The sequence below is a fragment of the Calypte anna genome, chromosome 3, assembly GCF_003957555.1.
Source record: "Calypte anna isolate BGI_N300 chromosome 3, bCalAnn1_v1.p, whole genome shotgun sequence".
NCBI lineage: Eukaryota > Metazoa > Chordata > Aves > Apodiformes > Trochilidae > Calypte > Calypte anna.
In genome coordinates, this window is record NC_044246.1 from 105,173,876 (window position 1) to 105,199,753 (window position 25,878).

The 25,878-nt window shown below is 40.5% G+C and overlaps 2 protein-coding genes across 2 annotated transcripts in view; both read right to left on the reverse strand.

Moving 5' to 3' along the window:
* WDR35 (WD repeat domain 35) overlaps window positions 1-6,822 on the reverse strand; it is a 42,366-nt gene extending 35,544 nt beyond the window's left edge. Inside the window, exons 1-8 of the mRNA XM_030447898.1 lie at window positions 6,712-6,822; window positions 5,867-5,984; window positions 5,075-5,146; window positions 4,413-4,505; window positions 2,534-2,662; window positions 2,188-2,321; window positions 583-748; window positions 342-487 (exon numbers count right to left, since the gene is read on the reverse strand). Coding sequence (XP_030303758.1) covers window positions 342-487; window positions 583-748; window positions 2,188-2,321; window positions 2,534-2,662; window positions 4,413-4,505; window positions 5,075-5,146; window positions 5,867-5,984; window positions 6,712-6,735 — 882 coding nt within the window. The 5' untranslated portion in view covers window positions 6,736-6,822. The remainder of the gene's footprint in view (window positions 1-341; window positions 488-582; window positions 749-2,187; window positions 2,322-2,533; window positions 2,663-4,412; window positions 4,506-5,074; window positions 5,147-5,866; window positions 5,985-6,711) is intronic.
* A 2,976-nt stretch (window positions 6,823-9,798) lies between these two features.
* Window positions 9,799-24,189, reverse strand: MATN3 (matrilin 3). Its single transcript, XM_030447750.1, has 7 exons — window positions 24,008-24,189; window positions 21,561-22,130; window positions 17,890-18,012; window positions 17,350-17,472; window positions 16,062-16,184; window positions 11,925-12,032; window positions 9,799-10,152 (listed from the first exon to the last, which is right to left on the reverse strand). The coding sequence occupies exons 1-7, from the start codon at window positions 24,132-24,134 to the stop codon at window positions 10,097-10,099; spliced, it is 1,230 nt and encodes a 409-aa protein (XP_030303610.1). The 5' UTR covers window positions 24,135-24,189; the 3' UTR covers window positions 9,799-10,096.
* Window positions 24,190-25,878: the final 1,689 nt, after the last annotated feature.

Here is a 25,878-nt window from a genome sequence, read left to right on the forward strand (position 1 = left end):
ATAACTTTAGTTCCACAAAGCACTTTTTTGTGGGAAGCTTTTTGTTTTCAAGTAATACAGGTGTGTGTAGTAAAGGATAAATTAATCTACTACTTACTGTAAAATTTTGTATAATCTTAGACTCTAAAAAGTACATTTTACTGATTTTTATGCTGGCCACTGACGTGCTGTTCTGAAAGGGTACCTTGTTGTCTTTCCAGATCCAGATGGATATCCTAGATACAGCACATTAAAAACAATACAGCCCTACATGTTGGCAGCCAGTAGTAATGAACCCTTAGACAAAACATACTAAGATATAAAGAACATTTAAGTTAGTTAAGTACATTAAATACTTTTACCTCACCAAACGGAGTATAGAACTGCACAATGTTTACATCTTTATCTTGAGAAGCTGCTTTCAGGGAGCCTGCCACAGCCAATACACTTCCACAGTGGTTCCACTGAATGCATACTACATTCATACCAGTGTCAATCAAAACAGGATCTAGTTTTTAGAAATAAACATTAAGAATATTAACAAAAGGAGACATTTTGGGCCAAGAGTAGCTCAGTAGTTAGCACCACACTTTTTGTACCTACTGTGGTCATTCTCATCTCTCATTATCTGGCATCTTCCATTGTCATAGCAGACAGCAAGACAAGGACAGTCTGGTTCAATGTAGCCTCTTGTACCATGATACCAGTGTATTCCAGCAATACTGAATGCTCCAGTTATGTTCACCAAACAACTCAGTTTCATTTTCACCTAGACAGGAATGGTTAATTACTTTAAGTCATATACATCACACTATTTACAGGAATATTTTCTGTCTCTACTGATACCTTACAAAAGAGCAGATGTCTGTGCAAAGTTTTTTTCCTGTCCCATTAAAAAAATTTACATATTCTCAAAATTTTAAGTTTAAAAATCTTCCTTATTCAAAGCCAGACACATTAGAACATATATTTTAACTATGAACTATATTTTAAGTTTTATGTTGGCATTTTCATTCTTTGGAAAGCATCTTTAAAAAACAAACAAACAAACAAAAAAACCCACAACATGTGCACACACACAAGGAAAACAACGGGACTCTGCAAAAAATAAAAATAACTTGAAACCATTCCTGGCTACAAGGAAAATGTTTATTTTTTAAAAATTAAAAAAAAATTAAAAATAAACATTTTGTCAGCTTTTTCTTTATAAAAGTCTCTTGAATACTATGCAAAAGTAATTGGAAAAAATAAGTGTCCAAATTAGAACACAATTAAGGTAAATCTGCTTTTGTAATAATTAGCCCCATACATCTACTAACAGAGATAAGGGCTTTTACTGAAAGATAAGAGCACATCTGGATCACTGTTTGGAGGGCTACCAGGTAACTTATGGAAGGGAGGAAGGAAGGGAAGGAGGGGAAAGATGAAGGGGGAGCACATAACCACACATATGGTGGAGGGGGCAGGGACAAAAACTTACTTAGAGAATTTCAGTAATTTACAGCACAAGCCAGAAACTCCATGACTCACAATGTAGGTGCAGTGGGTAATGGATACTTTCTTAGGGAAGGAGAGAGGAGAGGGAAGGGAAGGGGGAAAAGGGAAAATTAACCATAATAGGCACCTAGAAGTCAAGAACATGGTTCCAAATACACTGCTCTTTTCAAAGTCAGCATTTTACTTCTGTTTAGCATTTTTTCAGAGTCATATTACAACATTCCAAATAAGAAGATAAAGTAGATAAGCAAAATGAAGCTGTAGGAATGCAGAAATATTATAGTTACTTGTTACTTCCTTTCTTCTTTCAAATTATTACCAGGTTTTCTCTGAAGCATGTAACATTCCTTATGTAATAGGAATGAAACAGTAAGAAAATAAACTACTGATTTATTCTAAAAGCACACCAGTAATTTGAACATGAGCTACATCTAATTTAGTCAGTATAACTATATATGTTTTTACATTTGCAGTATCTGTTTAAAGGCTTTTGGCATTAGTTGATGTGATACAGGTATTTCTTTTTAGCTAAATGAATATTAAATAGCTGCTGCTGCTGCATAAGTCTTGAATAAAAATTTTGTGCACGAGACCTTATCCAGTTCTCAGTGCTGAAGTCAACCAACTAAATTAACAAACACAAAATAAATTAAGAAGTAAGTTTTGATGCCTGTGGAAGTTAATACCTTTATTATACAACCATGAACTTACAATAAAGTTTCCCTGATTGTCATAAATGTGAATCTCTCCATTTGCCATTCCAAAGAGCAAAACTTTGCTGTCAGGAGACCAGGCCACATGGCACAGGTGGGTCCCTTTTAGGTCTTTTCCCCAGATGCGATTGCCTGTGACAGAACATTGATTCTACTTAATAAACACACCACAAAATTAAAAATAGGATGCAAGTTACCAACATAAAAAATTAAACAGCTAAAGGAAGTCAAAGCAACAATTAGAAAGTAACTATTAACTGTTTTCTGTCTAGAGAAAGAGCCACCTATGTACATAATACTGAAAAAAAGTAATACTACAAAAATTAATAGAGCTTAAATGTTACCATCCACTGATCCAACAATCACAGCTCCATCTTCATACACAATGCAAATCTTCTGTCCATCAGCATTCCAGTTCATACTCCGAACAACGGATTTATTTCTGTTGTTAATCATCTCTTCATACCAAGCACCTATGAGCAGTCAGTGACAAACTGAGTGAGACTTCTGATTTGACCACAGAATCATTTTGGTAGGAAAAAAACTGTGAGATCAGGTCCAACCATTAACCCATTAACTGCCAAGTTCACCACTAAGCCATGTCCCCGAGCACCACATCTGCAGGTATTTTAAATATTTCCAGGGATGGTGACTCCATTGCTTCCCCAGGCATCCTGTTCCACTGTTGGACAACCCTTTTGGTGAAGGAATTTTCCTAATCCTCTAGTGGATTCTAGGTACACACTAATGACTCAATATAAAGAGTAATTATAATTTTATTACTCAATAATATTGATATTGAGAGTAATATTACCCTCAATTAAAAAGATACGCAAATAGTATGATAGTTTCTTACCAATATGAACTCCTGAGGTTGTTGAAAAAACACCAATAAAATAATACAGACATGCAAAAACCTTATAGAAGTTTCAAGCAAGCAAAATAGGTGTGCAATGAAATGGAGGGACCTGAGAATGGTGTAAGCAAACAGCTTTTAAGTAAACAGGAGACAGTAGGTTACATATGATTCTGCAATATAATATCTAACAAAAAGCTACAGAAAATTTTTGGAAATTAATTAAAAACAAAGTTTTCCTGCCCTTTCAGTACAAGTCTAAGAAGACTATGCTATAATTTCCCCCAGACTACCCCGACATAATTACCACGAAACCCAGTGTTCAGATGTGAGCTACCTATTTCCAAAAAAAAAAAAACCTGACATGAGAAATTAGAGAGAGGAACTAAAATCTGAAAAGGGCCCTACAGGAAGAGATCTGCACTTACATGATTCCAGAACTGACAACAGAAGAGGAAATGCAGACAAAGGAAAAAACTATGTTTGATAAGAACATCCATTAAGTAATTCACTGGTTCTTGTCCAAAACTGGAGGATTATTTGTGAAAGTAGCCAACACATATCAGGCAGAAAGAGCCACTAATCAAGTGGTACTCTTTGGTGCTCAAATGAGAAGCTGAGCTGAGATTTTATCATTTTATCATATTTATCATAAAAACTCCAAGAAAAAAAGACAACCCTTTTAGCTTTTTATTTTTTTCCCCATGTGTGCTGAAAAATCGTTTATTTGTCAGAGGTTTGTTTGCTTTCAAATGAATTTAAATGTACCAAAGGAGTATACATGTTGAAAAGATCAAGAAAAATAAAAGCCAATTACAGCAATATGCTGATTAAGTCATATTAGATCAGACTTAATTAAACTTTTCTAAAGATTGTTATAATGAAAGTATCTAATTGATGTAATTGCTGTTCTAAGCAGGGCTGCTAAATTCTTACAGTCCTATCAGTATGTCTGTTCCTGATGCTCATTGCAGAACTATTTAAATATTCCAATGACATCCAGAACTGACCTATGCAAAGAAGCACTGATTTTTGTTGTTGTTGTTCAATATGCTATTTTCCTTCAAGGGAATAAAATAACAGAGGTAAGAAAATAAGAAATTTAGAGCAGTTTACCAAGCATGTGACTAAGAACAGATATCTTCTCCTAAGGTAGCTCTGCAGGACAAATGCCTTTTTATATGTGACTACAGTACAAAAAATACAGACATGTATTACAAGAAAATCTTGAAAATTATTTTAAATGTATTTTGAGCTTTACAGTCTGGAAAAGAACTGCAGCATTTGCTGGGGATAAAAAAAAAAAAAAAAAAAGACTTCTCACAACATGGAATGTGATCCCATCTCAAATTTGTCCTGTAGAATACCTTTATAGAGCATCCACACAATGATGAGCCCATTTTGATCACTGGTAGTCAGTTTCTCAAACTGTTCATTCCATGTCACCACTTGCACAGAACCTAAAAAATTATTAACATTTGTACACCACAAAAATAAGTTAATAAAACCCACTACATACAACTCAATCAACCTGGAGCTTTTCAGGAATCTGCACTACTGACTTTGATTTAGTGTTAGGCATTCTTTCTGTATCACTCATTTCCTCTTCTAAAATAATAATAAAATAATAACAAAATTACTCCCCCCTTTTGCTTCTGTATTCAAAGGTCTGAGTAACCTCCTCTTCAAATTCCACTCAGAATATTGCTTTAATAAGCAAAACCCAAATAACAGTTTTGTGGTTCCTGACCACTTCTGACATGTTATTCCAGAAGCCTCACAAAAATTTACTGTCATAAAACCAAGAGAATTGAGCAAGGTTACATCACTTTGATTCTCAACCCCATAATTGACTCAAGGATCATGAAAGACTGACTGTCGATTTTTCACCAGATAACTTGGTAAAAATATAGCCAAGCTGTTACATTCCTGAGTTAAATACTACAGCAAAGTTACTCTGGCAACTTAAGAAAAAAAATTTTTTTTTTCATTCCAATAAAAAGTGCATTAAATGTGCAAAGACACTTACCACTATGGCCTTCAAGGGTCTGATTCACAGAAAGATTGCTAGGAGCTGCAAGCCCTTTTATTTTTGCTTCATCTAAAAATAATACAAATAGATATAAAATCAGCCTAACAAGCATATACATTACTGTGACTCCATCAATAGCACAGCTCTAACCACTATTTACATTTAAATAAAATTATTCACTTCATCATACATAAATGGTAACTGCAGGATGAATTATTCACCCTTCAGTTCAATGTGCTTGCTATTCACATCTGTCATCCAAAGTCACATCCTCTTTATTGTCTAGAAATTTTTCAAGGAAAAACAACAACAACAAATTACTATTGAATTCCACTACTTGCAGAAAATGTATTAATTTAACTTTTATTGGAACATATAAATTTTTTTAAATACACATATTTCTCAGTAAAGTAATGAAGATGGCAGACAACACTCAAATAAAATCAAGGAATAATGGGATGAGTTCCAAAATAAACTAGAACCAATATGGGAAAAAAAATACCAAGCCAAAAATTAAACATGTGCCCCCCAAAAAAAGAAGCAGTAAAGAAAACTTCAGCAGATACAGCAAGCAGACAAACTGCATATAACAGATATAAGACAAACCTGGAGGAAAAGCATTCAAAGGAAAGTGACACCACATTCCATGTTTATGCAAATACACAGCTGTGTAAGTAGTAATTTAAAATATAGGCAACATCATCAAGTAACCTGTGGAATTGCTTATAATTTCAGGATTCTGAAGAGTCGATTTTTTTCTTGAAAAAAAACAAGAAAAAGACTCTTTACCTGTCTGAGTTTCTAATTTTAAAACTTTCAGTAATCCATCTTCTCCACCACAGGCTATGTAACCTTGATCCTTATTCCAGGAAATGCATCTCAGTTGAACATTACCAGGAATTGCAATCTGAAAAAGGAATATTTTAATATATTTTGTATTTCTACACAGTTCAAAGAATCATACTTTAAAATACCCTACTCGAGCATGACAAACACACCTCTGCTAGCACAAGACACACTTATTTCTATCAACTGATAATTACATGTAAAAAGAATCACAGAGTATTGAGGACTGGAAATTATCTAGCCCGAACATCCTGCAGGTTCACCAAGTGCATGCAAAAATAAAACGGTAAGTACAATCACCAGAGAAACTACGTAAGACAACACTTGAGAAATCTGCACGTAATTCCTTATGTGCAGCAAATAACAGCAGGACATTTTCAAAGGTGTGCAGAAAAGCTGCCATGACCTGAAAAACTGCTGAGAAGAATCACGCAGCGCCCAGGACTTAGCCAGGATTTGGCCTCCAGCTGACGAGCTACGTCTATGCCCCAAGTCTTTTGGGGGATCAGCTGCTTGGGAGGCAGCTGAAGATCGAAGTAACCCCAAGTCCCAACCCAGACCGAGAGGGCGCGGGCAGACAGAGCAGGGCAGCACTCTGGGCAGGGACCACCAGCGCCAGCAGAGCTACAGGCGCCGCAGGCAGCGGGAGGGAACCAGGAGGGAGCCCCGAGAGTCCCCGCAGTGCTCGAGGCCTCCGCGCTCCCAATCCCGCCGGCTCCCCAGGGGGGGAGAGCGGGAACTCTGCCTGCTCCCAACCGCCCCGACTTCCCTCCGTGCCGCAACAGCACCTTCTTGCACAGGTAGATGAACATCCTGAAGGTGCGGGCGAGCGGTACCGGTCCAGAGCGCTCCTCAGGGCGGGCCCAACGCTACCGCCCTGGTAACCGCGTCACCATGGCAACCCCCGCCGGAAGCTCCCCCCTCCCCGGGCGCGTGCGCCTCTACTTCCGAGAGCGGGAGCGGAGAGAGGGCGCGTTTGCTGCCGAGCGCCCCCTAGCGGAAGGGTCTGGCGCTCCCGCCCCTTGGGGCGGAGCCGAGCTCTGGCCACGCCCATCGGGGGGCGGAGCCTGGGGCGCCGTCCCACGGTACCGAGCATCTGGGGGATGCTGGGGAGACCCGGGTCTCGGCTTCCATGCCTGCTTCCCTGCTTCCCTTCCTGCTTCCCTGCCTGCTTCATTCCCTCGCTCCCTCCCTGCTGACAGGGATACCGAAGGATGGGGTCCCGGAGCGGGGAGGTGTGTGGGGGGTGGTTTTCCCGCCTCGGCCGTACTCGGTCTCGGGTGGGAAGCAGTGGTGGTTCGGGAGCGAAGGTCGCTGTGCTCATACAGGAAGGAAACCCGGGAAGTTTGTGAATCCTGTTTGGGCGCAGTGGTTTCGGCCTCGTGTTTTGTCACAAGCACGGGCAGCGCGACCGGGAAGGCAGGGGAGGAGCGGCTGGAAAGCTGCCCGCAGGAAAAGGATCTGGGGCTAAATATGAGCCAGCAGTGTGCCCAGGTGGCCAAAAAGGCCAACAGCATCCTGGCTGGTGTCGGACACAGTGTGGCCAGCAGGAGAAGGGCAGTGATGGTGCCTCTACTCAGACACTGGAGAGGCTGCACCTCGGGTGCTGTGTTCGGTTCTGGCACCGTGAGGGTCTGGAGGGTGTCCCAAAATGGACAGTGAAGCTGGTGAAGGGTTTCAGAGCAGGAATCGAGTAGCTGATCAACAGAAGAAGGGAACATGGGAGATGTACAGAGCACGGTGTGTCCTGTGGCTTCTGCATCCTGCTCTAAAAATTCTCCTGCCTAAGTCGGGAGGAGCAGAAGTGCCATTCCCTCGGGGCACCCCCATCCCTTTCATAGCCAAGCACCCCACAACACAGAACACTGAGATACGAGCAAGTTGTTCAGTGCCAAAGGAGGATGACGACGCAGCCAACTTCTCAAACCTGCATCTTGTCAAGTTCAGCTTGTTGCCCTCTTCTCAGAGAGGCTGTCTGGAAATGTAGAGAAATAGGAGCAGCCACAGGTTGTCACCACATCGTTTTATTGAAGTTACATGAACAGGCAGCAGTGAGGAGGACTGAGCATCCAGCTTTTTGACTAATGCCAACTTAGATGCACAAACCTAAGACAGGACTGCAAAGCAAAGCTGGCTGAACCCCTGGAAGCATTTTAGAGCTAAGTAAGAGCCAAAAGTAATTAAGAAGATGCTTGTGGTCAGGCAGTTAGACTAGATGATCCTTGTGGGCCTCATCCAACTCAAATATTCTGTTCTATTCAGAATAAAAATAATTTTAAAATACCATCCAAAAATATCAAATTTAGTTAATTTTATGTTATTTGCATTAATCTTAAAGTTCTTCTAACTCAATAAATAATACATAATTAGTCATTCCATATAAACAAGTAAATCCATATTTAAAATAAAAATATTCAGTCAATAGGACATGTCCTGCTTTAAAAAATCACTTATATCACCTTGGAATTTTAGCTTGTGCTAAATATAGTTTACAAAACACAAAAAGAAAGGACAGAATTGGTCAGAGGAACTAATACTATCATTTGCAACATAAAATGGAGTTATGAATACTAATGCATGAAACAAGGCACGCCCAGCTAAACAGTTTGTAAGACACGTTTGGCCTCCAGGACAATTTTCCACTATCATATAAAGTTATACATCTCATCTGACAACTGCCTGTGGTGTAAATGGGGATGATGTCATCCACTCCCCCTTGCCAAGAAGTTGAAAAGTCAGGCATTCCACTTACAACTTGTTTATTCTTGCCAATTATAAAGGCCAAGGCATACTCTGGTCCTATAAATCCTTGTATAATACCCAGGTCTTATCAGAGGACATGAAAGTAAGCAAAGTGCTGGATATAAAACTCCATGACTTACAGATAAAAATACATGTACACAGCAAGTTGCTGGGTTGTCCAATGGTGACTTTAATTGAACTACAGCAAATCAATATCAATGGGGAGCACAGACCAGAGTTTCTAGTCTCATTTTTAGCCCTTTCTGAAGCTGTGCCCCATGCTCACCTGTGCTATTTGTATTGTCTTCTAACTTGAGTACTGTATAGACATAACAGAAGTCTCCCTTGCCTGTGAACATGAAAACTGAACCACTGATTTTCCTTGCAATCTGTTGTATTTGTTATGTGCAGTGCATGAAACAAGTACAGATGTCTTGTAATACATCCTTGACACAATATTTTGTGTAGTTAGATTGCAAAACTCTACAAAATACAATGGATTGTTCAGGCATCTGGATTATAAATGCTAAGTGGGCAAAAGGAATGGATTCCCATAAAAAATTTTCAATTATTAGTTTGTGTTTTATCCTACAAGCCCAATTGATGCAAACAGTCTTTGTGTTATGTCTGTGTTACAACAATTGAAATTAATAACTCATATCCTAAGTAAATCTTGAAGGATAAAAACCTTATATTGAAGGATATCTTTCATCCTTCCAAATGTTAGACAATACTATTAGTAACTGAAATAACTATTGAACCTTTTATCTATATTAAAAAGGACTTGAAAGTTTCAAAATCAAAGAGGTCTTTTTCAACTATGTGACTTGGGGATAGTATCCTTTCTAATTAAGAGGATTTCTTTCTTCCATTTATACCTCCTTTGTCTTTCAGGTTTTGTTTTCTTGTTTTTGTTAAACTCTTTATTTCATGACATATATCCTTTAAGTTGTATGCAAAAAACCTTCAAACAACTGTGTGCATATCATACTTTATTAAAATAAGTTATGCGACCACAAACTACTTTCCCATTTAATGGTCAGATGACACAGGCACATTTTTTGCTCTCTTGCCATTTCACAATTTTGTATAATGTGACATATTATTAAAAAAAAAAAAAAAGAAAGAATGGCTAATTTACTTTTGAGTATAAAAATGCAATTACTGCAGAGAAGCAGTCCCTGCCGGATTATTTGTAACACAAACTGAAGCACAGCAGGCACAGGGAGTTTGGTTATAAAATGACTGTGCAAGGAGATCCTTGGGTCACCATATTTTCAAGCCTGTTGTCTTCCTGAAGTCTTCATGACATTTGTCCATGGTAAGAAGCCAACTGCTGTTTTGTAAGCTGTGTACAAAAACAAAGCCTGCTGAGCACAATAAGAAGGATTTCTTCTGAAAGATTATTTTAGAATTAAGCAGAGTGATAGCTCAGACAACATTCTGTCTGCCTTCATATGCCTGCAACTTCTCGGACACCTCATCTAGTGATCAGTTGTTAAGGACAACAGAATTGATGGCTATAGGATCTGGGTAATTTATAATCTTTCTCAGTGCTGCCTTTTCAACAAACTGTTTTCTAAATGGGTCAGTAGTTGCTCAGAGCAGAGATTTTGAAACATTGTAGGGATCTGTCAAGGTCTGGCATCTCCCCAAAAGGTCTCAAGAACCCAAATGTCTTTGAAGTAGTAGGACCAAGTGATATTCAGGGCTGAGGAGCAGCAGCTGGTTGTCTCTGCTGCTTTTTCCAAGTTGTCTTCTAAGGATGCCAGGGATACAAATTGCACACCAAAGAATAACTTTGAAAGCCTCAGTGCTTACAAAATAAAATATATTTGTAACTTGAAACCACCACATTTTCTTGCTTAACATCAGCTCTTTCAGGCAGAAAGATAGTTCTCTGAAGGATATGCTACTATTAAGATGACATTACAGGTTTAACTGTCTTGGTGTTCAGTTTTAACTACTTAGGTAGATTCCCTGCAATTATATATTATCATCCAAGAAAAATCAGAGTCTTCCCTACACCTTTGTCAGGTAGATAAACTGAACTCCAGGAACTCTGTAACCGGAGAGATTTGTGATTAGGCCTTATAAAAGTAATTCTGAATGTATTCAGGAATTAGGAAAGTCTTGTGTTCTTGAAAGACATTTTCATTCAGTTTTCAGAAACTTTGGTGAACAAAAATCTAATTATCCATATGAATGACAAGTTAAAATATAAAAATTATTAGTCTCCTGCTTAGCATCCTTTCTCTGATTAATCCTAAATATCTCACTTTTCCTTGATATGAAGCCCCTGGGATCAGGACCACAACCACAGATGCAGTGCTCCCCTAGATTAATTCCTATTTAAACAAGAGCGCCTTTTATAGGAAAAAAAGCTTTCAGTCTCAGAAATTTCCAGTGATGAAAATCTTAGTAAATATCACAGTGATCAACCACTCTCACATCTAAAAATTGTGCCTTATGTTGAATCACAACTTGCCCAACTTTAACTCCAAGTTACTGGTTCCCTCCATCCCATCCCAGGGCATTTATGCCAGCATTCCAGTTTGCTGAGTTCACCACTTTGTCTTTTCTTTGGGGTTTTTTTGTTCGTTTGTTTGGGGGGGGGGGTTGTGTTTTTTTTTTCATCCTGCATGTTTGTGAAATGTGCAGTCCAGGGCTGACCACATTTCTCTTCACTCCTGCAGTCGCTGCAGCAAATGAAGCCGCACGGTCCAGGGCACACAGCTGGCACCTCACATGTTCCACACAGCAGTGGCTTGCCCAGGGACTCCAGGGAAGTCCCTTTTTCAGGGAAGAGAAAAAGGTACATGATGACTGCTCAGGATAGTGCCTGTGTGCAGAGGTGGGATGCAGAGGTGATGGGACCATTGTCACCCTGCCTGTGAAGATGTCACGACAATGTTGGGACATAACAGAGGGGCTCAGAACTGACCTTTTGCTACAACTGTAAAAGTCATCTGGAAGAATTAGGAACAGAGCAATGCCTGATGCTCTCTATAGCATATATAATCCAAGGGGTGTGGGCATGTGGGTTTGATCTCTATCTTGATACTAAAGCCCTTCAATGAAATGTGAAAGCTTAATGGTACTTATAGCAACCAAGGTTCTGCTCTATAAAATTTCTAAAATCACTGTACAAATACTTTCTGTGTTGAGGGATGTTCCTTCCCTGACCTTTGTCAAAACAGCCACCTCTAAAACACCAGTAAAGAGCTGAATACAGAAGATCATGTAAGAAAAAGGATATATTTTGTGGACAGAGCTTCAAGGCGTGAGGTGACCGAGTCCTGCAGGGCAGCTATGGCTTCACACTTGCAGGATTCTTCATTTGTTATAAGACTGCTTGTTATGGCTCCTAAGAGAGAAAATAACACTTAGAATATTTATGACAACTATTGAAAGTTTAAATCCCAGGAAAATGCTTGATTCTTCAATAGGATTCAAACTCATGCTGTAGGACTACAACAAACGCTGCAAGCCAGGGCAGTCAGGAAGAAGGGACAGAGTGAACAGGGGCTGGTGTGCAGCCAGAGACATCAGTGTCATAGTCCAGAAACAGGCAAGAGAAAGCTTCACTCTGAGGAAGCAGCCAAGCAGGGAGTTCCTAGCCTGCCTCCCTGGATCCTCTGCACTCTTTAAATTAGATTGTTATTAAACAATACATAAAAAGAGGCTTGGGTGCAGGCACCAACCAGCCCCCCCATCAACTCTAATCACTAGACTAGAGTGAATCTTTCCTTTTCCTCTCATCCGTTATGCCCTCTACCCCAAAAGATTAGGCACCTGCAGAAGCAAAATGAGTGTGTTAAGTGCTGCAGTCTGAGAAGGATCTGCAGCCCAGGTTTCTATCAGGTAAGCAGTACTCCAACCATCAGACTACCCACAGAGCATCACTGGAGACAGAGTCTGTTCATTAGCTGTATTTAAGGCAATGACTGACTTGCTGAGTTTCTCTTCAGAACAGTGATAGACTCATAAAATGGTTTGGGTTGGAAGGAACTTTTAAAGATCATCTGGCACAAATCCCCTGCCACAGACAGGAACACCTCTCACTAGACCAGGTTGCTCCAAGCCCCACCCAACCTGGCCTTGAACGCTTCCAGGAAGGAGACATCCACAGCTTCTCTGAACAACCTGTGCCAGTGTCTCACCACCCTCACACTAAATTTCTTCCTCATATCTAAATGTATCTAAACAGACTCTAAATCTGTCTATACAAAAGCAAGGTTGCTGCCTTACCAGTTGGATTGTGATGGCATTTGGGGTACCTTCACTCCTAAATACAGCACTTCTGAGAATGCATTAATAACAATTTAAGCCTCCAGCAGTTTTGCAAGCCAATTCTAGACACATAGACAGTGAGTATCAGAAATTGGTCATTTTGCATCAGATTCTGAGACATGGGTGGAAGCTAGATACCCAAGGCTTGCTTGGGAAGGACTTAAGAAGAATTGAATTTACCACTCACTAAATAATGCAAAAATAAAAGTAGAAGCACATATACTAATTTTAAATATTAATTAACAGAGGTTAAACTAAATCATCAATGTCTATCAGCTCACAAGTACTTCTGGTTTGTAACTTGGGCGATGCACATGCACAGGAAGTATAATTTTTGATTCCTCAAGAGGTGTGAATGCAGGGCCATTCCAATGCCACATTAATATGGATAGAGGGAACAACAGTGTTCAAATTCACTTGAAATCTGGTAGAAAGACACAGCAATATTAACAGAGGAGCCAGTTAATATAACAGAGAAGTAATCTGTTTCTTAGGAAAGAGAAAACAAGAACTGTTTGTACTCTGCACAGATTCCATTGAATAACAAGACCTGTTCCAAGACCTCTTCCAGTCTTACTAGGGATCAATCAGCCTTAGTTGGCCTCAAGAAATCCTTTTTCTTCACCACAAAACCAGGGATGATTACAAATGGCTGAGATGATTGTGTTGGTGTATAACATGTCAGACATCAGCTGATGGCTGTGAGTTCTTAGGTGCATGATAAGTAATTTAACCTCACCCACTCCATAGCAAAACAGGAGTTAAGGCAAGCTAAGAACAAATGTATCAACACCAACTGAAGCACAGACACTGCAGTGAGATAATTGCCTTCCTCTGAGACCAGAATAATAACTTTCCAAAGAGAGAGCCCCTTAAAAGAGGGGAGCCCTTTCCATAAGTCATCAGGAAGGATTACTTGTATGTAATACTTATCACTTTAGACATGTGTTTGTACGCTGCTTGTAGGGGCATTAACAGCAGATTACTTTTTTTTTTTTTCTGTAGATACATAAATTCATAGATAATCAATGCCAAATAAATTTTCTGAGCATAAACCAGTAAAACAATGGAAACAGCCTACCTGGATAAATTTCTCATTTTTCTGAATTGTTTTGGTTTCTCTTTTTCCTTACCAGTCATGCCTTTGATATTTCCGTTTTGCACGAAAACTGAAGGCTTCTTGAATTATAGAAAACAAACTGAAATATATTGGTTTCAAAAGGTTGTTCAAAAAAAGTACGAACAGATTCATTTCTAGCAGTGCAGAAATCTGTATTAGAGCCAGTGTTGAAACTGAAGTCTTCTTGATTCCACTGAACCTGTGTTTGTTCAGCTCCACTGACGTTATAGGTGATGTACAAAGAGGAGCTGTTTGAGATTGAGCTGGAGGAAGGCCAGCTCAAAATATCACACCAACATGATTGGTTTCCAACCAACTTCCAGTTAATTTTTGATGTTTGCATTTAAATTCTCCAGTGACAGGTACAGATCCTCATTGGTCTATGTCAGTTTTAATGAAATTACTTTTCCAACCAACTTTGGCAACTGCCTAAGGGTACCCTGAAGTCTTCTACAGACCTCCTGTGACATTTAGAGTCTTCAAATATTTGATATTTAAAAACTTGGGCACACTCATTGCCACTGGGATGCCCAAAAAGTCGTAAAAGACATCCTAGGTTTCTGCTTTTACACTGCAGTTATGTTTAACCCAGTCCTACAAAAAACACTATTTTTTTCAGGTGGTATTCAGCTGTATCCACTTATTCTCCATCTTTGCTCTTCCACAGGGTCCTTAGCCTCTTGATGTAGTGGCACATTATTCCTGCTCTGAACCAGAGGTCAGACCAGGTACTTCTTGAGGTCCCTTCCAGCCCAACATTACTTATGATTCTGTATCAAGTGGTGCAGAGGTTCTGCCAGCAGCTGATGCCATTATTGCCCACGTGAAGGGAAAGTGGTTGGTGAGTTCATGCCTGTCCCACTCAGCTTGGAGGAGTGGACAAGAACCCATGGTTTAGCATTGCAGTAATTCTTCTGACACCAGTTCTGTTCTCCTTTGCCCTCCCCCATCCTTGAAATGCTGATATGCAATTGAATCCCATGCCCCAGAGACAGATGTAACAGAACCCTGCCTGGCCATTCCCCCCAGTTATTCCCATTTCATAAGGAAATGCAGCTTTATATTTTTAAAATCTGGTGAAGCCCTTAAATGTGTGATGATAGGTAAGAGTCAGCTGTAGTTTTCAGTTCAGCAACTGCTAAAAATAGATAAGGAGGATCAAACATTAGTGGAAATGGGCAGAAAAGAATGAAAAGGGATTATACTTTCAGGGAGTTAGTGAATCGATAGAACAATTCTCAAGCAGTTTAAGAGGATTTAACATATTCAAGAGGTACTTTAGTAAATATATTCAGAGAGGAAAAAAAAAAAAAAGAAAAAGAAGAAAAAAAAAGAAAAGGTGTGTTTTTAAAAACAGCTTCTAAACGAGGCAGGAAGAAATACTGAAGCCAAAGAGGCTTCACCTCTTTGATATGAAAGATGTATGACTTAAATGGAGAGATTTGCCTGGGAACCTCTTGGAGTTGGAAGCCTAGGTTCAGTGCTTTGTCACACAAGGTGTTGTAAGGAAAGAGATTATGATGGAAGTGGAAAAAAGGATTTTGCATTAATAAATTACCAGGTGAGACATCCAAAGAAAGTGAAGTTCAAATCCTAATTGAGTGAAAATAATGTAGAATACATATTAATGTGTAGGCACTATATCCTTCTAAGTACATCCTTAAGTACCATCTATATTCATGCTCCTGTTCTCCACAAGAAACCTTTCTCCAGTGGGAAAGAACATTTAGAGACCAGCACTGGGAAAGAACATTTCCTTCCATCCTCTGGAGCTCTAAGGCTAGAGTATTTTTTAAGCTCTAAACACATCCTCCAGAAATAGTGATCACACTTGTGATTCATGGGTCTCAAATTATTACAGGAAACATGCACAGTTGCACTGTGTGTTTTCAGCATTTGTACAGAAACTCTTGGATAATTTGTCAGAAAATTAAGATAAAGTAAGCTGCTTTTTAGAAGCTACTTGTTTTCAACAGGCCTTACCTGAGCAAGTCTTCTTATCTGGATTCAGAGTGTATCCTTCAAAGCAGCCACAGCTGTAGGATCCATCATTACTCAGACAGACCTGGGCACAGTCGTGCCTTCCAGGGGCACAGGTGTCCTTGGCTGTAGTGAACCATATTGAAAAGAAGAAACCTGTTAATCCCTCCTGTGCACTCAAGCATTTTGGGTGCTTTAATGTTTATAAGTACAAATTAATTAGGATTCAAATTAGGATTTAACCAGTGCCCTGCTACATTATTAGATTATGCTGCAGACAACTGAATTCAGTTATTAATTAATGGAGGAGGCAGATAACTGGACTCCAAGACATTATTATCTTACATCTGACTTTCATCAGCAATTCTAACAGTCCTGAATATCCCCAGTAAGGATGAAGCTGAAACACCATGCTGAGATGTAACTTGCCACAAGTCAAGGCAGAGGTTGTTTCTTGTAATATTAGAATTAGTTATGGTGAATAGAAATTTATCTTCCTACTTTCATCCATGAGCTGAAGGCAGGCACAAAATGCCAGACGTGATATGTAGAAATGTTATTAAATTGCAAAGATATGTGAGAACAAAAGCAAACAAGCAAAAAAGCTGAACACCAGAAGATCCTGTTCTCTATTCAGAAATAAGAAGGAAAATTTCAGTGAGAAGAATGCTTATGTGCTCTCAAAGGGAGAGATGTGCTTACCCCTTATAAAATAGCTACTCTAAAGCTGGTGCTGCTCAAAACCTCTGGATTTAAAGAAACAACCCCAGAGAATTATTTTGTGGGAAAAAAGTTTATATAATAGGCTGAAGCTGCTGGTGGTGTAAGACTGGAGTTGCTATATTGCAGATTCCTGCACAGCTTGGAAGCAGAAGCAAAAAGTTGTAAAAAAAAAATTTGTTGTGACTGGATAGATGGAGATGGGGGGAAAATCATCAGTTTTAAAGTTCTTTATGGACTTATGGCATTCACTCTCCAGTGGAGACACAGTGCTGGTGGGCATCTCTAGAACAGGTTCATCCTCTCCCAGGGACTCAGTGATATTTATGAAGTACTATAAAGACCATGCAACGGTAGTTAAGTGCCAAATTGCATTTTTGTAATCAACACATTTAAAGAAAAATGCAATTTTACTGTTACTGTAACCAAGGGGAAAGAGCACAGGTGAATTCTCATTTTAAGAGTTGATGACGGTAAGCAATTTTTCAATTGGAAACAATGGCAGTAACTCACAGAAAACTTACCCGTGTCTCCATGAGTTTCACATATAAAAGAAGGCTTTAATTTTTACCTGAGCAAGTTTTCTTGTCTGGATTCAGCGTGTAGCCTTCATAGCATTCACAGACATAGGATCTGTTGTTACTCACACAGACCTGGTCACACTCATGCCTGCCAGGTGCACACATGTCCACAGCTGCAAGGCAGACACAGGTTAGAGAAACAATTCATTGTTAATAAAAAGTAGTTTGGGATGGAGTCAGTAGTCACATTTTCAAATATATTTCTATTTGTAAACAGCTCAGAAATAGCAATAGTAATCAACAGGATTAGAATAAGCAGTAGGAGAAAATATCTATACAGTGTCTAAATCTGAAGACTGTTTTGGCATCTGTCCCTAATGAATGGGCCTGTAGGCATAATAAAAAGGGTCATGATGGAATCAAACTCCTTCTCACCATTACTTGCAGCAGACTTATATATTATTTATTATTAAATCTATTAAAATTGAAGGAGACACAGAAGTCCAGTGTTTCAAGAGAGGCACACAAGTAGCTTCTCAAATCCAATTACGGTGTTAAAAAGTGATTTTTTTTTTTTTTCCTAGTAATACCTGAGCAGGTTCTCTTATCAGGATTAAGAGTGTAGCCTTCATAGCAATCACAGAGGTAGGATCCACTGCTGCTCACACAGACCTGCTGGCAGTCGTGGCTCCCAAGTGCACACACGTTCACAGCTACAAAGGACATTCCCAGAAAAGGCATTTCAGTCATCCCGAAGGAAAGAAAGGGCCATTAATAATTTACACTTACAAAAGTACATCTTGCTCTGTTTGCTGGATTAGTAGTAGTAAATGGCAGTGCTGTGTCACTGTCACAAAAAGTTACAGGCATCTTTTGCAGCATTCTGTAGACAGAAAAAGAGGTCATCGAGGACACTGGGACAACTGCACTGAAATAACTCCCCACCTGAGGTGGCAAAAAGGCAAGATGAACTGGAAAGGGTGCAACAAGGAGATTTCAAGCATTTAGTAGCATTGCACTGGAAATGAGAACTCAGCAACAAAAAGGACACTCTGGCTTTTTGAATCCAAGCATTCTGGCTTTTTGTTCAATTACAGACAATGAGTGGAAAGAATCCCAAAATGTATCAGTCACTGTTTGGCATCTTACTAACTTCTGCCCACTGGCATGTAACCTGATTCAGGAACTCCTGGTATACTGTAAAAAGCTCCCATGTAAACTGAAATGCAATTAAAAAAAAAATTTAAGTAACAATAAAATAAAACATAAAGTAAAATAAATTAAAAACTGCAACACAAAGAGCATCAAGACCAGAAGGAAAAGAAATATGCCTCAAAGGTACTAAAATAACAAAGTCCTCTTAGGGATGAAAAGGCTGTCTGCATAATGATGTTTCAGATGTAACAGCTCACAAGGAACCCCCACCATTACAATATGAGTGTGTGAGGGCTGCAGCTACCTTAATCCATCAGGTTTAAAACGCCAAGACCGAAAGAGGATACAGAGCAAAGGCAGCTTTACAGGCATGACAACCCCCTAATCAGAGGACAGTACAGAAATAATGTCCAAACCTCAGAGAACTGAGAGGCTGAAACTACAAAAGGAGATGGAGTTTTCAGGGAGCAGCTGATTCCTCAGCAGACTGAGAACAGTGATGGAAAAGCAGAGTGCTGGATGGCAGGTGATGTAAATGTGTCATGGTGACAGGGCAGACAAAAGGACTCTTGAGAGGCTGAGCTGTCCCTGCAATGCACTCTGTGTGCTGACAGCCTTTGCCTTCAGACATGGTCTAACTACATAACTAATTAACTTCTGACTGATTATTCTCAAGTGTATTTATTTAGCTTTGGATCTGCTGCATCTTTGGTCACCTCAAGCTGCCTCTGTTTCTCTCCACATTCTGTAAAGAAATCCTAGATGGTTGCTTATATTTAGATGGGTTTTAGATGAGTAACTTTAAACGAGATGAAAAATGGAAATGTAGAGGAAACAAGGAGCTTGGAGGAAGGTGGAGGAAAAAGGAGGGAAGGGGAAGAAAACAAAGGCAAAGGAAATGAAAGGGGAAAGGAGAAAAATGGGAAGGGAAGTCTGTTATTACCAGAGATTTTACTTAGATGAGTAGTTACGATGGGGATATTGACTACTGGTAAGATCAAACTCAAACCAATAGTGGTAAGATAAGACATGAGAAGCAAGAGTGTTTGACTCTTCTTGTGTATTTCCCAATGCAAGGCTACATTGTCCATTTCCAAAAACATGGAAGATTTAGATGTCCCCTAAGGAGGCTGATAGAAAGTTTTATCTTACCACTGGCAAAAACAAATCTCAAATTAAGACAGAAGCTTTTCATTCTGCTACACCCTTGGGAATAAGAGAACTCGTATCCATGAGTTATGAATAAAATCTGTGGGTGATACTTTCAGCCCTGAGAAGCTCAGATTCAAATGGTCAGATTTTTGTGGTAGGAAAGTCAAGCTTCCACTGACTTAGACATCAATTCAAGGCTAAGATTTTCCACCTCCAGGATGGTCTCATGATGAATGATGCTCTCAATGCATCAAGAACTTGATCATAGCCAACAATTTTACCCCTGAACATTAGGTTTTCTGTTTTCAGTTCATCCTATAAACAAATATATTTGCCTTGGCCAAAGCAATGAATATCCTAATTGTCACTAGTGAGTCTAGATTTCTGACCAAAAAGCAGTCTGGAGCTGGAAAAGGCCCACTTCACCCACAGTGTCTTACAAGACCCTCTTAAATTCCTTTGGTTTGTACAAACTTCTTTTAAAAAGTTACTTCCTTTATCCCATTTTTGGCCACTGATCCCACAGATTCTGGCTAATTGCATGAAGGCAACAAAGTTACACTGGAAATGCCCATGTGTGAGCTCTCTTTGGTTTATCCTCCAGCTTAATAAGAACCTAATTTCTATGCTTTGGCACAATAAACAGAAAGTTTACTCTTAAGAACAAGAGATTTTTCTTTGGTGCTATGAAAGGACTTGCTTTGGTGAGAACATAGTGGAAAATTAGTGCTATCCAGATGGGTAGGCACTCAGATCCACCTCCATCAGCCAGAGAAAGGATGTAGTCACATCAGCAGCACAACATGATGTCAACCAAACCCCAAGGAATTTCTTATGGTAATTACTGGGCAAAGGTCCTGCCCCCAGATGGTCCTACACATTTATTTCATGTGCAGAAAAAAGAGGTCTATTCACTCTAACTGTATGCAAAAAATACAGTGGTAATTTTTAGTAAGGCTCTGAAATAACAAAGTAACCCATTGCCAACCAGGCTCCCAAGGCAATGGCTGTTAATTTAATTCTCTTACAATGATATTTACACCCAATTTTACCCCTTACTGCTGGAGATTTATTTTACAAGTAATTTCCTTAGAAATTTGCTGGAAAAATCTACTTTATACAATATTTTAAGTGTCAACAAGTCACTGTTTGATGTTTGTGAGGAAGGCCAAGTTGTAGCTATCTATAGGCAGTTCTAAATATTTCAGACAGATGATGATCTGTAAATGACAATGGCAACTCACCCTGGCCTAGCATCATTAGTGGAGTTCCAGCCCAAACCAAATATACATCCAGTATTTTTCCAAGACAGCCCTGAAAGAATGAAGCTAATTCAACCCATCCCACAGCTCCCTGTTAAATCAAGTGTAGAGAAGCAGAGGAAGGTGCAAGCCTGGCAGATTGGCAAAGCCTGGCAACACCTACAGAATGAAACCCATCCTAAGATGGCCTTCCAGTGTGTTCAGGCACTTCATCCTGCACCAAATTTCTCAAGGTAGTGTGGTGGTTCACCTACCACACTGATTTACCTGCTCTGAAACCATAAGGAGCCCTTCAGCACCACACTTCCACCCTCCTTGCTTTCCCCTGATGCAAGAAGAAATGAGCAGACTGCCCAGCTCTGGTGTGTGCTCTTGGCAAGCCACTAAATATTCCAAATCCAGACCATGTTGGCATGCTTTATTTTGTACTAAATCAGACCAGCTGCAGAAGGAGGTCCATTGAAATCAGGTCTGTTACTTGCATGGTAAGGTCCCTATTCCAAGTGGAAGGTTGTTACTTGCCCTGCACTGAATAGAAGGGTTGGCTTGTTTGCCCTATGGGTGGCAAAGAAAATATGTAAATGTGATACATAACACTTCTCAAAAAGAAAAGCTTCTTTGTTGGGAAGCAGAACCACAGCAGGAGCCAAAGGGAGCCAATTTACACTACTCTCTTGGACTGACCATCTTACCACAGAAAGTGTCTCTGAATTTGGATGTCAGCTTTTCAATCACACCATAGGTCTCCACATAGAAGACGTGTTCATCCAGTGGCTCACTGGCCATAACCCTGAGGGACTGCATGTCTGCTCGATCCACCCCAACTGCATAGATCTCAATGCCAGCTGTCTGGGCACTTGCTGCCACATCTTGAACCTGGTCTTGAGGTCGTCCATCTGTCACAACAATGACCACCTTGGGGATGTTGAAGGTCGCCGGCCGGGTGCCCATTTCCTCAGTGAAGACTTCATCCATGGCAGTCTGGATGGCAAGGCCAGTCATTGTCCCAGCAGACAAGGGCTCAATGTGAGATATGGCCTCCTTCATGGATGCTTTATCAAAGTAGGTCTGAAGAGGAAACTCTATCTTGACAGTGCTGGCATAATTCATGACTGCCACACGAGTTGTTCTTTCACCAACATCCAGAGTATCAATCATTTCTGACAAAAAGATTTTCACTTTCTCAAACTCTTCAGGTCGGACACTACGGGAACTGTCTATGATGAAGACAAGGTCTAGAGGATGGTTCTTGCAGGCAACATCTGTCAAGAAGGGCAGAAAACGATTCAGGCATCTCCTACATAGGACCAGAGTGCTCACCCTAGGCAGTGAGAGCTGTCCTGGCAAATTAACCCCTCAAGACAAATGTTAGCAGTGCTGACTCTTTGGGAAGAAGCTTAAAATTATAGTGAGCAAGCAAAACATTAGAAACTCCTAAATACTAATATTTACAAGTGATAAATAATTGAACATTTCTAAACATTAAAAGAGGTCCAAATTTGGCCTCCCAAAATGCCTAACTATTCTTGAAACAAAGGGTTGTAGTTCACATGTAACAGCCAACACAGAAAGGTAGCAATGACATATGAATGTCCTTACTTTCTATTTTTACAAAGATAAAGCCTGAATCCCATTTTTATAATGGAAATAAAATAGTAAAACAGCTTGCTAGATTATAATATGAACAGATCTTAACAATATTTTTTAAGGTAGTGACAATAGTGATTGCTGATTAGTAATTATTTCTTGTTTGTAATTCAAAATTCAAAGTACACAATAAGAAGAAGTAAAGGCCAACAGGAAAAAGATGCAAATGATGTTGTGATAAAGGCTTCTTCTGAAGTTGTTACTGTTTAAAGGCTTCTAGAACAGAAGAAAAAGTTAACTTATTTATTAATTAATTTTATATGTAAAAATGAACGTTTACACAAATATTTATAGATTCTAAAACTCTTCACTGACATATAAATCTAGACTGAAACAGAAAAGCCATAGATTATAAACAAGAATCACTTCTGGAAAGACAAAAAATAATCAAGACAGCAACAGCAGACGACCTAAGCTGTACATTTTTGCCTGATATTCTGACCTGACACTGATCATGCCATGAACTTAGTTTATACCATCAAGGTATGTATTTGTATTGTCACTTCATGAAAAAGAGCCCAAAATCACAGTATTTCTACAAAAGAGATACTCCACTCCCACTCAACAGGGCATTAAATAACAAAATATGAGGTGTTCAGTTTGGATATACTCCCTGGAGAGTTGTTTTAGGATCCGATACACCTTTCCCAGCTGCCATAAGGCTGACTTTTATTATTCCATTCCAATTAAAAAAACCAAAAATTCTTCATGTGACTCTGCAAAGTAGAGATGAAAACAGCACTTTTTTTCCCCAATGCATTAAAAAATTCTCTTGTGCAAGTTAAAAGGGAGGGAAAATCAAATCACAGCTATATCTTACTTCCATCAGGAAACACAGTAGCAGAATTGATTTTGCTTTGGCACAGAGAAATGGACTGGATACCCACCCAGATATATTAAATGTAATTCTACACACAATACCATAACTGTTTTTGTTTGAAGGGTTAGAAGAATCACTTTATGCCCTTTGGAAAACTGAAAAGACGTAAAGAAATATTTGTGTAGCTTAAGACGTGAAAGAAAAAGAGACAAGAAGTCTTTAAAAAAAAAAAAAAAAAAAAAAAACCAAATCCCAGCTTTGCAGGCAGAAAAATTAACTTGCTTTAGAGTAGGAAAAAACAAAACAAAACACACTTTTTAGAAGCGTGATCCTTCTGTGAATCTGTAATACAGATATTTCGAGAAATGTATGCAGGGTAAGGGAAGAGTTATTTCAGCTTTAGAGATTAGCAAGACCAGCTTTTGCATTAAAATAAAAACAACAACAAAAAAACCAAACAAAAAAACCCCGCACACGCAGGAAAAAGAAAAAGAAAGAAAGGAAAAAAATAAAAAAGAAAAAGAAAAAATTGGTATTTCTGACTGCTAGCGAAGGGTCCGGGGCTGGTACACCCCAGCACGTCAGGGAACACCCTCAGAAGAGAGGTGATGGATGGCAGGCGGTACCGGAGCGCAGGGCCCGGGAAGGGCTGTCCGGGAGGATGCACGGTACCTGCGGAGGGGCTCCCGCGGAGCAGCTGCCGGGGGTGCGGGGGTCCCGGCCGGGCAGCCGGCGGCAGCAGCAGCAGCAGGAGCAGGGCCAGGCAGCAGCAGCCCGGGGTGCCGATCGCCCGCCCCATTGTGGCACCGCCCGCCCCGCTGCCCGCCGGCTTTAAAACTGAGGGGCAGCCATGGGGGGTGAGGAGAGGGCGGGCAGGGGGCACCGGCACCCCCCCCGCCTCCTCTCGGGAGGAGAAGGGGGGAACCAGCGGGTTCGGCTGGGAAGGGGAGAGCCGAGCTGGGCGGTACGGACAGGGCTGACACCTGGAGCAGCGGGGATAGGAATCTCCCTTTCTCCCTCCGCTGGGGTTACTGGATGCCGCTCTGCTAACTTGGCACCTCCAATCTCGAGACTTTCGCTCCAGCCTTTGTAAAGAACGGGAGGAAAAGCTCACAGAGACATGGCCGAGGCCCAAGGAACCACTTTTCCTCTTGCCAAACCCGACCCAGGGCATTTCCTCTGGTCCCTGCACTGCAGAGCTTTAAGGGAAAGCATGGTTTAGGGCACAAATCCATTATTATGTCCAGCAGAGCCTTTCAGAAGAGATCTTTGCTGAACCCACAGTCAACACATGAGGCTGCAGGACCATTTGTTCTCTCTGCAGCTCCTTAAAAGGAACAGGAACTCCCGATTTAGAACAAGCCACCACACCCTCAGCAGCATCGTCTCTTCAGATACTAACTCACTTCAGCAACCATGATCTGAACTGCACAGAAGAGGCCACCATCACACTCACAGAGCCCACAGATTAGATCAGGTTAGAGAAACCACCACCCTTCAAGCAGAGGAATGCTATGGGACAGGACTCCAGGTGAGTAAAATGGCTTTCATCTCTTAGGTTGCAGCTGTGTTTGAGCACCAGCACACGGCACACACATCACATGAGTTTCAAGCAGTGCCAGCTGCTGCCCAACACTGCTCGCTCCTATGAGCGCCCACCCAATGTTTTGGGCAGTCTCACCCACACCTTGGCCAGAGCTCTGCCCATACCACACACATTCTAAGTACTTTGATGCCCACTCATGGTCACACAGCTAATGGAGGAGCAGGGTTTTTGGCTTCTGTAGCACACACACAGAATCCCTCATTGCAAATGGATCCAGGCCAGAGCACATTCTCTGGGACCAGTATTTGAGTACCCTGCACCACTGCAGCAGTTTCAGCTGTATGTTCCTTAGAGCACTTTATTTCACAGAATTATAACAGTTAGAAGAGACCTCTAAGATCACCACGTCCAACAGTCAGCATCCCCCCCAGTAAAAAATATGCATCAATATCTGCATCATCCACTAGAGCATGTGCCTCATCTATGTGTTTTTTAAGTACTTCCAGGGACAGTGATTTCACCACCTCCCTGGGCATCCAGTCCCAACACTTAACTACTCAGTAAAAAAAAATTCTTCCTTGTATCCAGCCTAAACCTCCCCTGGTGCAACTTCAGGCCCTTTCCCCTAGTGCTATCCTTGTTCACAGGAGAGTCCAGCACCCACCTCCTTACAAACCTCCTTTCAGGTAGCTGTAGATAGCAATAAGGTCTAAATCCAATGCCGTTCTTCAGAACCAGAAAGCTGAGTTGTTGCCCAGACACCTGGGTGCACAGGGTGGCTGGAAGGGCAGAGCACCCCCAGAACAGCAGCACAAGATGTGCAGTTTAAGGTGCTCTCACAGGTGGCATCTTGGGTGAATACAAAACTAAAGAACCTGTTACTGGTTGCATGGTAATGACACGGGACATTTTTAAACACACCAGGAGTCAGGAAAGAGGTACATCCTTGAGCAGACTGGAATAATCAACCTGTATGGTGTAGCAATTTGATTTTTTT